We start from the raw sequence: 18,877 nt of genomic DNA, 5'->3' as shown, positions 1-18,877 counted from the left end.
TTTCTCAAATCTCTAGATCTCCACAATCATTCCTACAATACAGCAGCCTATGAGCATAACTGCGAGCCTGGTTGGAGAGATAAACATCATAAACTGTCAATTGCCAGATGACCTGTTGGTGGAGATCCTGGTGGAGAGGCTGCAGGTACAGTATGGCACAGTGCAGGCATGCTACTGTATCCAGCGTAACAGATTGCATATAGCAGAGAGCCACAATATAATCACCCCGTTCTCGCCCTCCTTCTTACCGATCACACTGATGCTTACTGGGGTGCAATTACACAGGCAACTTCATCTCAGTGACCTTTCTTCAGGTATGAAATGAGACCGTGAGTGTTGCTGGGCTTTCTGCAGACTGAGGTTAGGATCTTAACGAGTTCTGCAACAGGCTTACCCACTAATCCATTGATGACCAAAGGCAATCTACTTTTCCTTGTATCCTACTCCAGCAGTATGAGAGGTGTGGCTGTGGTATTGAGACACAGAGGTGACGGGCCATGGCTCATTGTGCAGGGAACTACCAAGGCTGAAAAAGTAAAAGAGAAGCTCTTGGTAAATCAGGAACTAGGCCTTGGTGTTCCTGCCAGGAATGTGCCCACCGGTGCCCTCCAGCGCTCACCCAGCCTAAGTTTGCGGGGTCAGTAGCAAATGACCCCATTAGCATAGGGCAGATGGGTGCAAACAACACTACAGGCTCATATCTGGCTCCATCTGTCCTGTGTCCCTTGAAAATTCTGCCGCTCACCCAGCCCTGGGGAAGAGGTTGCCCAGGGAACACCCCCCCCCCCCGACCCCCAACCCTGGCAATGGAGCCAAACTAATGGATTTCTTTTGTAAAAAAAAATGAAATTCTTCTTGAACAGGGTACCGAGGAGATTTACCAGAATGATGCCAGGGATGAAGCCTCTCCACCAGACTGGCTGAAAGGATGAGGGAAGCAGACTCAGTTGTAACTTTCAAAAGGGAATTGGATAAATACTTGAAAAGGAAACATTTGCAGGGCTCTGGGGAAAGAGCAGGGGGAGTGGGACTAATTGGAGAGCTCTTTCAAAGAGCTGACACAGGCACGATAGGCCGAATGGTCTCCTTCTGTGCTATGTGATTCTATGATACTGGAATCCAGGCTACTTGTCCTGGGTACCATCAATGGGGTCCATGTACACTCCTGTGGGCCTAGTATGTCTCCATTCACTCAGTGTACTGGCTACCACTACTACACAGGATCTCACTGGGACCTGAGGAGTGGGAACCCCTGGCTTAATGTGCCTCTGGGCCCGCTCTGGCCCAGCCCCTGTAACGCCTGCCCCCCCCAACCACCCCCATCCACAATGTCACTTGTATTGCCATTGGCAGATGGAAGTTACAGACCATTGAGGAAACTCCAGAAAATGTCAGAGAGACTGATCAACCAGATCTCCACTGTTTCCCTGGGGATTGTGTCAGTCTCTCACCAGCATTACGGCGAGAGACTGGCAGAACCCCAAGGAATTTCGGGGCCGTAGTATTTAACTGAAACCGATCTTGGATTTTGGAAGGCCAAACACTGCAGAAAGAAGCAAAGACTGAGGGAGGTGAGGTGTTCCACAGTTTTGAGTTCTTGGGAAAAAGAATTAAACACGGATTTTAATCCGGCAGGAATGAGGCGTGTTCGGGTCAGATGCTTGCTTTACAACTTACCCGATTTTAAGCTCCATTAAAGTAAAAATTGGGCGGGTGTAAAACAAGCATCCAATGCGAACCTGCCCTGTTTCTGCTGGGTGTGTTAGGTTAACTGCGGGGCCTCCGAGAGGGAAGCTATATTTTGCCTTCTGTACCTTTTTTAAACCCATTCATATGTAGACTTAGAGACTTAAGAATGTTGCTAGTTCATCTTCTAATGCACCTATTTCAGTTTCCAGAACATTCAGTGATCTGTGGGGCCCTTTTATTCAGTGGGTCCTGGTATTATTCATACTTTGCTGTGAAGGGTGGCTTGACATATGCCAGTTGCAATAGAATAATTATTTCATCCGAGTGACTGCAGCACATGCAACCAGTGAGAACACTGCACTAATATAATATGATGGAAAGAGGCCTTAGTGCTCACATATCACCCGGACAAAGGGGGAAGCATGATCTGAACTATCTTTATGAACAGGGTTTATGATTCTGCTGCTCTTTGTGCACAGAATAAGTCTTCCTCCCCCCGCCCCCCGACCCCCCCCCCCCCCCGCCAAATTATTAGTTCATGGCACCTCCAACTAAGTATGTCAGTATGCAGTGTGGACACATACCCTCATTGTAAATAACTCCAGAACCACTTGAGATACTGAGCCAGATCTTAGTGCTTCACAGCATGCACATGTTTAGATCAGTTAACTCAGCAAAGACTGGGGATTGAACCTAGGACTTCCTGATCCAAATGGCTCAGTTCCACTAAGCCATTGAAGAGCAATAGTTAAACCATATTCTGACATAGCATTAAATAGAATTTACAGCACAGAAACAGGCCATTCATCCCAACTAGTCTGTCCTGGTGTTTATGCTCCACATGAGCCTTCTTTCACCCTACTTCATCTAACCCGACCTGCATATCCTTCTAATCTTTTCTCCCTCTTATACTTATCTAGCTTCCCCTTAAAGGCATCTGCTATTCACCTCAACCACTCCCTGTGGTAGTGAGTTCCACATTCTAATCACTCTCTGGGTAAAGAAGTTTCTTCTGAATCCTTTATTAGTGACTATCATGTTTATGGCCCCAAGTTTTGAACTCCCCCCGCCCCCCCCACAAATGGAAACGTCTTCTCTACATCGACCCTGTCGATTCCCTTCATAATTTTAAAGACCTCTATTAGGTCACCCCTCAGTCTTCTCTTTTCTAGAGAAAAGATACTCAGCCTGTTCATTCTTTCCTGATGGTTATAACCTCTCCATTCCTGTATCATCCTTGTAAATCTTTTTTACACCTTCTCCAGTGCCTCTGTATCTTTTTTATAATGCTTGATGTCAAGGGCAGTCACTCTCACATCACCTCTGGAATTCAGCTCTTTTGACCTTGTCTGGACCAAGGCTGTAATGAGATCTGGAGCCAAGTGGTCCTGGTGGAACCCAAACTAAGCCCTGGAGGTGCTAAACCAGAGACACCTGCAGGTTTAGTACTCATGCGCTTTTCGTGGAGCAGTATATGTGAGTTCCACTGAAGGTGTGGAGTGTGTTGACTGATACTCAGCGGCACGTTGCACGATGGATCAGGGACCGAGTGCTAAGGGCGCACAGGTTTTCGGACACGCCACTGGAGGTCCTGGTGGAGGAGGGCCAGAGGAGGAGGGATGTCGTGTACCCACAAGGGGGAATGAGTCCACCTCGCCCTTCTGTCCCTCTCTCCAGCAGCAGCTGGTGCTACTGTGCCTGGCCTCATCTCATCCTCCCATTCCTCCTGCCGCTCAAGGGGGGCCCCTAGCAAGATGCCGATGGCCAAGCTCTCCCTTTCTCCTGGTGACTCCTATCTGTTGTCCACTAAGGTGGAGTAGCACAGCACTTACTCTTTTTAGGTGAAGGTTCAGGGAATTTCCAGAATAAACGTTGATAGAATGTTGGTGAAATCTTGACAAAGTGCCCCAGAAAGTCTCTCGATGTGTTTCAAAAGTCCTCTTCAAACCTCCAGCAGCAAGTGAATAGTAAAAGGTGATAGACCTTTAAGTGTCCCTTGAAATCTTCTGCCACGACTTGTTTATTCTCAATCAGCTGGTCGCTGTTAGGAGAGGACGTTCGGTCAAGTGCTAGCCACCATAATGCCGTGCAGCCTCTTTAATGAACGCTAGCAGACAATTTAAGTGGTAATCAGTTGCTTAACGACCCCCCAGGCGAACGTTGCTAGCACTCCTTTACCAATCTGGCATCTTGCGTTAAACATGGGCTAAGCCGGTGTTCAGCTTAAAACCCCATCTTGGCCATCTCGGAGGCTCTTTAAACCCCGATGTATTTTACTCATTTCAAAAATTTGCTTACATTTTTTCCTCCACCTCCCTTCCACTATTGCTGTTCTGTAGAACACCGCTATTATCGTGATCGATCCTTCCTCATCCTTTATCTCAATCCATATGGATTCTGTGTCAGCTGTGGCTCAGTTGGTAGCACACTCGCCTCTGAGTCAGAAGGTTGTGGGTTCAAGTCACACTCCAGGAACTTGAGCACATAAATCTAGGCTGACACTCCAATGCAGTGCTGAGGGAGTGCTGCACTGGTGGAGGTGCCGTCTTTCAGATGAGACGTTAAACCGAGGCCCCGTCTGTTCTCTCAGGTGGACATGAAAGATCTCTCGTCATTATTTCGAAGGAGAGCAGGGGAGTTATCCCCGGTGTCCTGGCCAATACTTATCCCTCAACCAACATAACAAAAACAGATTATCTGGTCATTATCACATTGCTGTTTGTGGGACCTTGCTGTGCACAAATTGGCTGCCGCGTTTCCCACATTGCAACTGTGACTCCACTTCATTGACTGTAAAGCGCTTTGAGACGTCCGGTGGTCGTGAAAGGTGCTATAGAAATGCAGATTTTCTGTTTCTACCTTAACGTTAGTTTGGTCCCTTTTTTCTACTGCCCTTATGTTATCTCTAATATTACAAGCACTTCACCCCAGCCCCCTTCTTCCTTCCCCATCCTTTCTAAATGCATAATAACCCGCAGTATTTAACTGCCAGTCCTGTTCTTTAGGTAGCCATGTTCCAGTTATTCTAACTACATCTGGTTTCTAGCTACAAAGTATTGCCTCCAGTTACCCATTTTGTTTCAGATGCTGTGCACATTGCTGTACAGGCAATTTAATTTGTTTATATTAACCACTCCTCTCACTTTATTTTTAACCATCATTTTATTATATTTATGTTCTATAACTCGATGTGTTCACTGACTGTTTATATCACCCTGATTCCTTGCCGTTGTCTGACCTTTACTCTCACCTCCTATATCTTTTAACTTTAGGCTTATGTGATTGCCGCTAGATCCCTGCCCCCATCTTACGAGTATAAAGTCCTTGCCACAGCCCTATTTATCTATTTATTTCATTTAAACCAAACATTTGCCAAACAACTTGGTATTGGTTTTCATCTGTCGATATTCTAAGGCCCCAGTCTAAATCTGATGTCTAACACTTGTGCAGTATGTTAATTACCATCTGGAATATGCAGAGTAATATAAATGAAGTGGATTACCCCTGTTGGGATGTAGCCCCTCACTGGGAGTTAGAGTCAATATTAAAGTGGGCTTCTTTGTAGTGTTTAACTCACGGTTTAATCTTTTCTTTTTCACCATTTTCTGTTGTAGCTGAACGACTGTTACCGAGGGGTTGTATTCGATGGGCTGGAGAACCTGTACACTTATAGTGAAACCTATACTCTCCCAGCTGTCCTTAAAGCAATTAACAATAGACGTTACATCTATTTAATCAACCTTAGTCAGGAATATGCAATCTTGAAGGCCAAGGAGAGAGCCAAGCAGGAGGAGGAGGGTAAGTGACCTACTGTACTAAAAGGTTCCGCAAAAACACTTGGGGCTCGATTTTCATTGAGCCGTGGAGTCGGGCTTGGAGGTGTGCGGGGGGTTAAAATAGCAGAAACTGGCGGGCGGGACCCCCCTCCCGCCTGGTTCCCGACTCCGAGCAATTTTAACTCGGGCGTGTCTGATGGTCCCGACTCCATCCCGCATCCAACAGGCGGGACTGGTCTTTAAGGCCTTTAATTACCACTAAATGGCCTCTATAATCCTATTTTAACAGGCCCTTGCAACTTTAACCCTTTTCCCATGTAAAACGCGCCTGGTGAGAATCACGAATGTGAAACCTGGCGGGAGCACTATTGGATTGCTGACTATCAACTGCAGGTCAACCATTAAAGAGGAGATTTGATCAGCCATCATTTGCAGGTGGCAGGACTTAGTGGTCTCAGGTCTGGGGCAACTTTTACAAGGCTTAACCACACCTGTGAAAGGTTGGAGCCTCACACCCATCTCCAGTGTGGCCTCCTGGGAAACCCTTCTCGCCACCTTCACTCAGCGCTTCCTCAACGGAGGCATATACCAGAAACATGGGAGCCATTTATTTCCTTCCCATCTGGGCATTAGAGGAGCTCGAGCACCAGCTGCGGCACCAGCAGAACCAGGAACAACAACAGCAGCAGGAGCGCCAGGCTGCTGCTCACCCACCTTAGGCTGCACAGGCCAGAAGGGGCCAGCGCCTGGAACCCCATCGGTGCAGGAGATACCCCCCAAACAGGGCCTACAGATGCAGGGTCACCTATCTCAACATGTCTGAGCAGCAGGGCCAAAGGCGGCTCCGACTTTCGCGAGAGGTAGTGACTGACATCTGCGCAATGCTACAGCAAGACCTGCTGCCCAGAGGACCAGGTGGACAAGCATTACCAGTGGCTGTCAAAGTCACCACCGCACTCAACTTTTTTGCCTCAGGCTCATTCCAGGGATCAGCAGCAGACATCAGCGGCATCTCCCAGGCGGCCGCACACAATTGCATCTCGCAGGTAACCGATGCCCTCTTTGCCCTCGCGCACAATCACATCCATTTCACCAAGGATTGAGCAAGTGTCACGGCGTGAGTGGTTGGATTAGCTCATCTGGCAGGCTTTCCAAGGGTGCAGGGCGTCGTTGACTGCACACATGTGGCCCTTAAGGCACCCCATCGCAATCCAGGTATTTTTGTCAACTGCAAGGGCTTCCACTCCCTTAATGTTCAGCTGGTGTGTGACCACAAGAAGGAAGTTTTGCATGTTTGTGCCATGTACCCTGGCAGTTGCCATGACTCTTTCATACTGCGCCAGTCTAGTGTGCCTCCACTATTCAGTCCGCCAGACCAACTTAATGGATGGCTACTTGGAGACAATGGCTATCCCCTGAGGACGTGGCTGATGACGCCGTTGAGGAGACCATCCAACGAAGCTGAGGAGAGCTACAACTCCAGCCACATGTCCACCAGAGCCATAATTGAGCAAACCATCGGTTTGCTGAAGATGCGCTTCAGATGCCTGGATAGATCAGGTGGAGCCCTGCAGTACTCAGCAGCCAGGGTCTCCAGAATCGTCGTGGTTTGCTGTGCACTTCACAACATGGCACAGCGTCATGGCTTGCAGGTTCCTGAGGACCAAGTGGCTCCTCACATATCCTCCTCAGATGAGGAGGAGGAGGGTAATCTCACGTGGGTCTGGACTCCAGTGGGGCTCTGCAGTGGCATGGAAGTGTGAGCGCTTGGAGACGAACCCCCACTTCCTTGAGGCCTGCCACCAACCTCCCTCTCATGGGTCAGGATCCCCTCCGCACCTGCAAGTGGCTGGAGAGCACCTTGCTGCACATCAGGGGGGTCATGGGGACCCGTATCTGCAATGGCAGTCCTACTCAGAAGGACTTCCATGAATGTCTGGTTTCTCTGTTCAGTAGATGCCCGTCGCTCCCCAAGAGATGTCATTCTATTCTGAACAATTACCATGTTAACATAGAAACACAGAAGATAGGAGCAGGAGTAGGCCATTTGGCCCCTCGAGCCTGCTCCCCCATTCATTGCGATCATGGCTGATCATCCAAATTCAGTACCCGGTCCCTGCTTTCTCCCCACACCCCTTGATCCCTTTAGCCTTAAGAAATATATCCAACTCCTTCTTGAATATATTTAATGAATTGGCCTCAACTGTCTTCTGTGGTAGAGAATTCCACAGGTTCACCACTCTCTGGGTGAAGAAATTCCTCCTCATTTCTGTCCTAAATGGCCTACCCCTTATTGTTAAACTGTGACCCCTGGTTCTGGACTCCCTGACCATCGGTAACATCCTTCCTGCATCTAGTCTGTCCAGTCCTGTCAGAATTTTATAAGTTTCAATGAGATCCCCTCTCATTCTTCTAAACTCCGGCGAGTACAAGCCCAATCGACCCAATCGCTCCTCGTACGTCATTCTTGCCATACCCTGGCGACTAAGCTCCTCCATGGCCATAGCCCTCCTCTCCTCTACCGTAGCCATCCTCTCCTGTACGGTAGCCAGCATTTCCACAGAGGTCGCCATCCTTTCCGTGTTGATGCGTTCATGCGCCAATGACTCCACAAAGGCTCTGCTCATGTTCGCTATGGACTCCCCCATTCGCTCCACACTCGCAGTGACCCTAGAGACAAAACCTGCCAGAGACTCCTGCATCTGTGCCTGGAGTTCCATCACCTCTGATCTTATAGATGGACCCAGAGGCAGAGGGTCAACATGCTGCTGAGCCGAGCTGACAGAGTCCTGCACCCTCCGACTAGGATTCTCCACTGCTGTCCCTGTCTCCACAATCTGCTGATGCTCACTTGTGAGCTGTGATACACCAGGTGACAACACTACTCTATGTCCCGAAGGTCCCACCGAGGTGTGAGTGTCTGCGCTGGTGCTGGGTGCGCTGAATTCTGCTGATGCTGCGCCCTCAGAGGTTGCAGCTTCCTCTGAGGAGTCTGGCTGCTCAGCCTCTTCTTCCTGGCTAGGGGGGACGGATGCTTGTGATGGTCCTGTGAGGGAGTAAAGGAAAGAGTCAGAGATGTGTTGCAAAGGCTACATGCACATAGCCTTTTGCAGATGCTCATAAGTGCATCTGTTATAGCTTCACAATCATTAAGGCGACTCATGCAAAGTCAAAGAGAGATTTGGGAGACTTTTCTGTCACCAGCTTGCTGTATTGCACCCGTCTATCTGTCCCCCATGCGCGAATCATTCTCAATGCCCATGATTTCTAGAACGGCCTCCACCCAGGGGGTCAGCTGGGCTATTGAGGGTGTACCGCCTGCTGTCCTGGCTTGCTCTCTTTTGTTGTGAGCTTTCTTTTCCTGCAATGAGGGAGACAAGTGGAGGTTGAGTGAGAATGAAGGAGTGAGTGTAGAGATTGCATAGCATAGATACTTAGAAGGAGACAAAGATGGAGTGAGGTTGCAAGACCAAGGGCCCTCCCTGTGTGTTGGCAGTTGTGTTCAAAGCATCAGAGTGATAGGGAGTGTGAGGGCTGCATGGTGGAATAGTTATGTGAATGTGAGCATAGAGAGAGAGGGAATGGGTAAGGGTGCATGGATGTCCATGTCAAGTGGGCTGTGGAGGAAGAGATTGCTAAAGCTGAGTGCTGGTGAGGAATGGCAATGGGGTTCAGATTGAGGGTGATGGGAAATTATACTCACTTTTCCAGTGCGCTGAAGGTCATGAAATCTTTTCCTGCACTGTATCCAAGTTCTGCGGGTGACTCCCAAGGAGTTGACCTCCTCAGCCACCTGCATCCACACAGCCTTGGTCTGAGTGGGAGGCCTCTTCCTCCCTGATGAAGGGAACAGGACCTCCCTGTTGGCCCTAGCCCCATCCACCAATGCCTGCAGTGCCGCCTCATCAAAGCGAGGAGCTGCTCTTGCCCTCCCGCTTGTCATCTTTCCTGCAGGTCCCTCTGACACCAAATGGAGGAAGTTTGGAAGCCTGCAGAAGAAGCAAGGCTTGCTGTGGACCTTAAATGCAGCAGCAATGATGACGTCATCGGAGGGGACTTTCAGTCATGAAAAACCCCTTTGCAAAGGCTTCCCTCACGCTGGAAATCAATTGGCCAATTGAGTTAAAATTGCATCAATCTCCCACGGCCATTTAGATTAGTGTGGGAAACATGAAATTTGGATAACACGACAACAGCCCACACCTGAGTTAAAATCGAGCTCTTACAGTCTCAGTGAATATTAACATTGGCAATCAGATTTTTTCTGTGAAGTTTTATCTGTATCAAAGTACTTGAAAAAGGAAAATGTTTAGGCACCCAGCATTGTCATGTCAGGAATATCATGGTTATAATGCAGAATAAAGATTCCTCCTACACTGTCCCCAAAAGGTGCCTTAGCCCCAACTTTAGTAGGAGTGCTCCCTACTGCATCAGTGCGACATTTTTTCCAATTCTCCCACTGACCATCCTGTGGCCTCTCCTGAGGCTGGCAATTTGTGCCAAGTTAGTAGCAGTTTTTTTAACTAAGTCCATGCCCACTAGGAGCTAGGTTGTGATGGTCCAAACGAGCAGCAAGATGAGACTTTCATTCCATGAATCTGGGCTGGATTTGAACCCAGTACTGCACTGAAGTGTCAGCCTAGATTACGTGCTAAAATCTCTGGAGTGAGACTTGAACCCACGATCTTCTGACTCAGAGGCAAGAGTGCTACCCACTGAGCCAGGCTGACACCCTCAAAAAGACAGTCTCTCGTGGTATACATGTACAGTAGTTCTAATGGGCTCTATTTTCCCTCTTTGAGTATAGAAAAGTGAAGACCAGAGAAAGGCCTTAGATTACAAGGATTTCTTTTCCCCTCTGAAGCTTAAACAATTTCTCTCCAGAAGTCAGGCAATCAAAATGTTAACGGTTTTATCATCTTAGTCAGCCTGGAACTGCTGACATCATGATCTGTAATAGCCGGATAGCTGATAGTAACTAGAATTTGCAACTTTTTTGTTTGACATACAGTGTGTGTACTTTTGAGAATGCAGAGAAAAGTGAGTGAATAAGAGATCCTTCCAGTTGTCATTCTCAGAATCTGTACGTGTACTAGTTGTTCCTACAGAGGCTGAAAGTATTTGGCAACTGTACAGCGATTTATTAATGCACGTTGTCACTTTCAGTAGGCGTAATCTCATTGCTGTTCGGATTTTTGTTGTCTTTTCTTGCCTGTTTTCTCTCCTTATTCTCTCTTGAAAGTGTCATCCTTGTCTCTGTACTGCTCCACAGACATGGCCATCGTGTTACCTCACCCAAGAGGCCATTAATTATACCTGACCCAAGATGGTGATTATTGATGGGGAGGCATCACAGCCAAGCCTGATTCTGTCCTCACCCCATCCGATGCCCATGAATGCACACTTCCTGCTGTCTATAGATCAGACACCCTGGCTGACTTTTCCATCCCTAGACCAGCACATTGACGTTAATTGTAACAACTCTACCACTGTCCCAGCTGAGAACTGCTAACTTAGCAAAGCCAGTGTTATTGAATTTGCAAACGTCCTGGTCGGAATGGCTCAGCTACTCAAGATTATTTTTTATAGCACCTCTGTGAAGCATAATGGGTTGTTTTTCTATATTAAAGGTGCTGAATAAATGTAAGTTGTTGTATCTGAGGGAGTTTAATAATATATATAGAATTTGATATCGAATCCATATCTTAAATCACACTGCAAATACACATGCCTTGTTTCTCTAAACCACACAACAGAGCAACTGGTGAAGGACCAAGCAGAGAAGGAGAAGGTTTATCTGGAAGAGTTGGGTGAAGAGGAATATGAGGCTCTGCCAGAGAAAGAGAAAGCAGAGTTTGACTTCAAACGCACTAGTTTATTCCGAGAACGCAGGGAAAGGTGAGTGAACAAGACATTATCCCAGCTGTCCGGTTCAAAATCTGCAGGTGCACTCGTTATTACATAAAAACAGAAGAATTAGGAGCAGGAGTAGGCCATTTGGCCCTTCGAGCCTGTTCCACCATCAATAAGATCATGGCTGATCTTCTACATCAACTCCATCCCCATATCCCTTGATTCCCTTAATATCCAAAAATCTATCGATCTCCGTCTTGAATATAAGACGACGACTGAGCCTCCACAACCCCCTGAGGTAGAGAAATCCAAAAATTCACAACCCTTTGAGTGAATAAATTTCTCCTCATCTCAGTCCTAAATGGCTGATCCCTTACACTGAGACTGTGACCCCCAGTTCTAGACTCCCCATCCAGGGGAACCATCCTCCCTGCATCTACCCTGTCAAGCCCTGTAATAATTTTATATGTTTCAATGAGATCACTTCTCATTCTTTTAAATTCTAGGGAATATAGCTGGTCTCCTCAATCTCTTCCCAAGTTTCTGACCTCCCCCAGCCCAAGTTTCTGACCTCCCTCCCCTCCCACCACACCTCCCCGGGTTCCTGACCACCTCCCCCTAACAAGTTCCTGACCTCTCCCTGACCAATTTTCTGACCTCCCCCCGCCCAAGTTTGAGTCCCGAGTCCACATGTTCTGACTTTATTTATGAGTCTACTCTGTGGTACCTTATCGAAGAGCTTTTGAAAATCCAAATATATGCAAACTACTGCATTACCCTTGTCTACTCTTTCTGTTACTTCTTCAAATAATTCAGTAAGGTTGGTCAAGCATGACCTTCCCTTTTGAAATACATGCTGACTACGCTTTATTATATTTTTAGTTTCTAGATGTTTTTCTGTTACATCTTTGAGTAAGGATTCCATTATCTTTCCTACTGCCACATTAAGCTAATTGGTTTATATTTCCCTTGACTTGTTCATATTTCCCTTGACTTGTTCTATCTCCCTTTTTTAAATACAGGAATCACATTAGCTGTCCATCTGTCCTCTGGCACTATAACCTTTTCTAATGATTTTTTATATATATGTAACAGTGCCTCTACTACCTCTTCCCTAACTGCTTTTAATATGTGTGGATACAATCCATCTGAAATGTAAATGGGGTTAAGATATAGCCATGATCTAATTGAATGGTGGAACAGACTCGAGGGGCTGAATAGCCTGCTTATGTTCCTAGAAAATCATGGGCCAGCGAGTGCAGAAGTCGAATTCCAAGGAGTTCCTGAGTCTGTCCCTGTGGGGAAGCTGAGTTAATATCCGCTGACATTCAGTAATTAATGCAGAGTTGTTAGAAGCTTGCATGCACCGGGACCACAGAGACAACATTTTCACCTGCTATTATTTAATCTCCTGCACTATTGGGCATGGTAACTCTTCCAAGTCAATTATTGTGACAGTTGCAGAGCTTCTGCCAGAAACGACGAGGGGCCCCATGTGATAACATTGTTTCTGTGTCCAGAGTTTTGAATGAGATACACCAACGACATCTGCAAGAACAGAGATGGAGGGAAGAACTGGAGAGACTGCGGGAGGAAGAAGAACTGAAGAAAAGATCCCGAAGAGGAAAAAGAGATATGAATATCAAGGACGATCCAAAGAAATTACAGATAAGTGCAAAGATGGTACGGAAACTGGGATAGTGGGAAAGCTGAACATAGAGAAACATATTAACTTGACTTGTGTTCTTGGTGCTACTGAGCTTTTCAGATTTGAGATCAGCATTCAGGATGAGGAAAGATCGTGAGCACCTCTCCCCAGATGGACCATTGGATGTAATCCAGATGGAGCTAGTACGATTGAGTCTCTGTGCAAATCAACATTGAGACATTCTCAATGAGTTCTCCCTTTCCCCCTCCCTCTTCATTTTTTTCCCAGCAAGATTAAAGGAACAACCTCATAATGTTATTATTTCTACAGCCTGGGTCTCAGCTTTAATAATCCTCTTAAAAAAATTAGGCATAGATAATTACAATTACCATTATTTTCATGTGAATCTTTCTGTTAGCTTTTATTGTTGAATATTGTAGTTTAAATGTTGAGCTCGTCCAGTGCTTCAGTGGGTAAAGGCACCCCTCTGACGTGGCACTGAACCATACATACCAGCTTGATCCTTGGACTGTGCTTAGTTTATACTTCTCAGCTGTGGCAGCAGTTGGACTGGGCAAAGAAGAGCAAGTTCCGTCGGGGTATTACGCTCCTGACCACTGCACCAGTGAGAATCTCAGGGGATGACCGGATCAGGCTCAGCAGCGATGCCCCCCATAAGCAAGCATCCTGGCAACACTCACTGCTTCAATTCACACAGGAAGAATAGCTAGTTGGGTGAGTTACTGGAGGGTGGTGGCTGCCCCAGGAAAAGTCAGGAAACGAGAGTAATGAATTGGAGCAACAGAAAAATAAATCAGTGGTTGCAAGTTCGATTCCTTGGGTTTACGACACGGAGTTACAACCCTTGGGTTTAAAGTTCTGGAGTTATACTCCTTGGGTTTAATGTTCTAGAATTACATTCCTTAGGTTTAAAGTTCTGCAGTTCCATTTCTTAGGTTTATAGTTCTGGAGTAACACGCCTTGGGTTTGAGGTTCTGGAATTACATTCCTTGGGTTCAACAGAAACATGCACTTGTGTCAGATTATTACCCTGCTGCTTTGACGTGGGCTCAGAGGCCTGGGAAGGGTTGAAGAAGCAAGGCAGCTTTATTTTCTTCTGCCCCAAGGGCGGGGACCAGCATCTCCTTAGTAATGAACCCCCTCTGGGATTGGGCATTCTCTTGTGAAGTCTTGTGTCTTTCCTAAGGGGGGCCTATGTCAGCTCTCAGGTGTGCTGGGCCTGTCAGGTAGCTTTCTGGGTGGAATTCTTGGGGTAGCACAGGAACACTCCCGGACATGCATCCAAAATCTCCGCTGGATGAACTAACCGGTACCCTGCGGAACAGTTTTTGGGTTGGAGTGAAAAAGGGGAGGAAATTTGGTGGATCTGGGTTCAGCCCCGAATTCCTGCCCTCCACAAGCAAACCAAACTGCTCGGCCAATTGTGGAGTATCAATTTAAATGAAAAAGTCTAATATCCCGAAGCTTCCCTTTCTGCAAGTGCAGGAGGTGCAGTCATGGGAAGTGCCGTGTACTGGGAGAAGGATGGTCATTTCCAAAGCCTTTGGGAATAAAAGAACATATGAAAATGTTGCTTTTGTTATGTACTTTTCTACAGAGCATGAACATATCAACGGTGAAGGCTGATCTCCCTGAAGCAAAAAGCTCCATTGCAGACCATCATGAATCAGTCCACACAGAGCACGGCGCAACAGAGGAAGGACATAAAAAGAAAAAGAGCAAGGATGGTAAAAACAATCTTGGAGTAATGGAGATGGCTGGTTTAAGCCAAGATGATGAGTCACCTAGAGACCCGGAGAGACTGCTTTTCCAGAGATTTCAGAAGTATGAGCGCAGTCAGAAGAAAATCTCTCAAACTCTGGAATTCTGGGATAGAGCGCAAGGCATCATTGTCCTCCCGGCGTCCGAGGATAGCCAAAGTGATGAACATTCTGTAGAACGGCCCGCACCCTCAGGGAAAAAGGGAAAAAAAGATCGACACGAGAAGCTGGAAAAAGAGAGAGCCGAGAAAGATCGCTTGGAGCGAGAAAAGGCCGAAAAGGAAAGACTGGAAAAGCTGAGAGAGGAGAAAAGTGTCACGTCTCCACAGTCTGATATCGTAGCTGATGGAGAGGGCACGGAAAGTGCAGAGAAGGAAGAACTTCTTGGAGTGCCGCAGATCAAGCTGCATGTGACTGACCCAAAGGACTGCATTGGGAAAATTGTTCTGGACGGTGGGAAAATACCATCAGCTGAAGAGGTAAGATACAGCAGTACTGGCCCATACCATAAAACGGTGTCCTAACAAATCACAAACATTCTGGGGCTTCTTTAAATCTGCTTTTACACTGGAGCTGAATAATTACGCCAAGTCTCCAGAGCATGGCCCCCATACTAACCCTTTTTCTACATTTCTGTCAGACACCAATCCGCCCCTCAACTGCTAAAGGTTAAGTACATAAAAGATTGCCTTCCAAATTAGGAAATGATAGAAAAAAATCATGTAAAATGCATATTAGTTTGCAATATATTACATGTTACACAAACTGTTTTATGTTCCAGTTCATAGATTAGACAAAAGCAAAATACTGCGGATGCTGAAAATCCGAAATAAAAACAGAAAATGCTGGAAATACTCAGCAGGTCAGGCAGCTCCTGTGGAGAGAGAAACAGATTTAGTTCTGACGAAAGGTCATCGACCTGAAACGTTACCTGTTTCTCTCTCCACAACAACAACAATATTTATTTAGCGCCTTTAATGTAATAAAACATCCTTCACAGGAGCGTTATCAAAAAGAACAATATCTGACACGGAGCCATATAGGGATATGTTGGGGCAGGTGACCAAACGCTTAGCCAAAGAGGTAGTTTTTAAGGAGCATCTTAAAGGAGGTGTGTGACTTGGAGGGGAACTTGCAGGTGATGGTGTTCCCATGCACCTGCTGCTCTGGTCCTTCTAGGTAGTAGAGGATGTGGGTTTGAGAGGTGCTGCCGAAGAAGCCTTGGCGAGTTGCTGCAGTGCATCTTGTAGATGGTACACACTGTAGCCAAGGTGCGCTGGTGGTGGAGGGAGTGAATGTTTAAGGTGCAGTTGGGGTGCCAATCAAGCAGGCTACTTTGTCCTGGATGGTGTCGAGCTTCTTGAGTGTTGTTGGAGCTGCACTCATCCAGGCAAGTGGAGAGTATTTCATCACACTCCTGACTCGTGCCTTGTAGATGGTGGAAAGGCTTTGAGGAGTCAGGAGGTGAGACACTCGCCGCAGAATACCCAGCCTCTGACCCGCTCTTGTTGCCAAAGTATTTATGTGGCTGGTCCAGTTAAGTTTCTGGTCAATGGTGACCCCCAGGATATTGATGGTGGGGGAATCGGCGATGGTAATGCCGTTGAATGTCAAGGGGAGATGGTTAGACTCTCACTTGTTGGAGATAATCATTGCCTGGCACTTGTGTGGCGTGAATGTTACTTGCCACGAATGTTACTTGCCACTTTACGGCCCAAGCCTGAACATTGTCCAGAACTTGCATGTGGGCATGGAGTTCTTCATTTTCTGAGGAGTTGCAAATGGAACTGAACACTGTACAGTCATCAGTGAACATCCCCACTTCTGACCTTATGATGGAGGGAAAGTCATTCATCAAGAAGCTGAAGATGGTTGGGCCTCAGACACTGCTGAGACGACTGACCTCTAACAATCACAACTATCTTCCGCTGTACTAGGTATGACTCCAGCCAGGAGAGAGTTTTCCCCCTGATTACCATTGACTTTACTAGGGCTCCTTGATGCCACACTCGGTCAAATGCTGCCTTGATGTCAAGGGCAGTCGCTCTAACTGTCCTCTGGAATTCAGCTCTTTTGTCCATGTTTGGACCAAGGCTGTAATGAGGTCTGGAGCAGAGTGGTCCTGGCGGAACCAAACTGAGCATCGGTGAGCTATTGGTGAGTAAGTGCCGCTTGATAGCACTGTCGATGACTTTGCTGATGATTGAGAGTGGACTGATGGGGTGGTAATTGGCCAGATTGGATTTGTCCTGCTTTTTGTGGACAGCACATATCTGAGCAGTTTTCCATATTAATCGGATAGAGGCCAGTGTTGTAGCTATACTGGAACAGCTTGGCTAGAGGCGCGGCTAGTTCAGGAGCACAAGTCTTCAGCATGATAGCCAGGATGTTGTCGGGGCTCATAGCCTTTGCTATATCCAATGCGCTCAGCCGTTTCTTGATATCACGTGGAGTGAATCGAATTGGCTGAAGACTGGCTTCTGTGATGATGGGGACCTCAGGAAGAGGTCAATATGGATTATCCACTCGGCGCTTCTGGCTGAAGATGGTTGCAAACGCTTCATCCTTGTCTTTTACACTCGCGTGCTGGGCTCCATTATTATTGAGGATGGTGATATTCATGGAGCTGCCTCCTCCCGTTATTGTTTAATTGTCCACCACCATTCATGACTGGATATGGCAGGACTGCAGAGCTTTGAGCTGATCCGTTGATTGTGGGACCGCTTAGCTGTATCTTTAGTATCTTCCGCTTTTTAGCATGCATGTAGTCCTGTGTTGCAGCTTCCCCAGGTTGGCACCTCATTTTTCGGTACGCCTGGTGCTGCTCCTGCCATGCTCTTCTGCACTCCTCATTGAACCAGGGTTGGTCCCCTGGCTTGATGGTAATGGTAAAGTGAGGGATATGCTGGGCCATGAGGTCACAGATTGTGGTGGAATACAATTCTGCTGCTGCTGATAGCCCACAGTGCCTCACGGATGCCCAGTTTTAAGCTGCTAGATCTGTTCTGAATCTATCCCAATTAGGACGCTGGTAGTGCCACACAACGCGATGGAGGGTGTCCTCAATGGGAAGACGGAACTTCGTCTCCACAAGGACTGTGCCATGGTCACTCCTACCAATGCTATCATGGACAGATAAGACCATAAGAAATAGGAGCAGGAGTAGGCCATTTGTCCCTTCGAGCCTGTTCCGCCATTCAATAAGATCATGGCTGATCTTCTACCTCATCTCCATTTTCCTGCATAATCCCCATATCCCTTGATTCCCTTAATATTCAAAAAGCTATCGATCTCTGTCTTGAATATACTCAACGATTGAGCCTCCACAGTCCTCTGGGGTAGAGAATTCCAATGATTCACCACCCTCTGAGTGAAGAAATTTCTCTTCATCTCAGTCCTAAATGGTCGACCCCTTATTCTGAGAGTGTGACCCCTGGTTCTAGACTCCCCAGCCAGGGGGAAACATCCTCCCTGCATCTACCCTGCCAAGCCCTGTACGAATCTTGTATGTTTCAATGAGATCACCTCTCATTCTTCTAAACTTTAGAGAACATAGGCCCAATCTACTCAATCTCTCCTCATAGGACAACCCTCCCATCCCAGGAACCAGTCTAGTGAACATTTGCTGCACTCCCTCTATGGCAAGTATATCCTTCCTTAGGTAAGGAGACCAAAACTGTACTCAATACTCCAGGTGTGGTCTCACCAGGGCTCTATATAATTGCAGTAAAACGGCTTTACACTTAAACTCAAATCCTCTTGTAATAACGGCCAACATACCATTTGCTTTCCTAATTGCTTGCTGTACCTGCATGTTGACTTTCAGTGATTCGTGGATAGGGACACCCAGCTCCCTCTGAACACCAACATTTCCCAATCTCTCACCATTTAAACAATACTCTGCTTTTCTATTTTTCCTACCAAAGTGGATAACGTCACATTTCTCCACATTATATTCCATTTGCCATGTTCTTGCTCACTCACTTAGACTGTCTATATCCCCTTGAAGCCTCCTTGCATCCCCCTCACAACTTACATTCCCACCCAGCTTTGTATCATCAGCAAACTTGGATAGATTACATTTGGTCCCCTCATCCAAATCATTGATATAGATTGTGAATAGCTGAAGC

The 18,877-nt window shown here is 46.9% G+C and overlaps 1 protein-coding gene across 1 annotated transcript in view; it reads left to right on the top strand.

The window, feature by feature from the left end:
- hydin (HYDIN axonemal central pair apparatus protein) overlaps window positions 1-18,877 on the top strand; it is a 946,920-nt gene that overhangs the window by 881,028 nt on the left and 47,015 nt on the right. Inside the window, exons 38-42 of the mRNA XM_085992020.1 lie at window positions 17-145; window positions 5,304-5,487; window positions 11,222-11,363; window positions 12,839-13,001; window positions 14,585-15,226. Coding sequence (XP_085848146.1) covers window positions 17-145; window positions 5,304-5,487; window positions 11,222-11,363; window positions 12,839-13,001; window positions 14,585-15,226 — 1,260 coding nt within the window. The remainder of the gene's footprint in view (window positions 1-16; window positions 146-5,303; window positions 5,488-11,221; window positions 11,364-12,838; window positions 13,002-14,584; window positions 15,227-18,877) is intronic.

This window comes from Somniosus microcephalus, chromosome 6 (genome assembly GCF_052327205.1).
Source record: "Somniosus microcephalus isolate GS21.2 chromosome 6, FLI_Smic_1.0, whole genome shotgun sequence".
Lineage (NCBI taxonomy): Eukaryota > Metazoa > Chordata > Chondrichthyes > Squaliformes > Somniosidae > Somniosus > Somniosus microcephalus.
The sequence above is the reverse complement of the archived record's forward strand: the minus strand, read 5'-3'. Positions and strand labels throughout refer to the sequence as shown.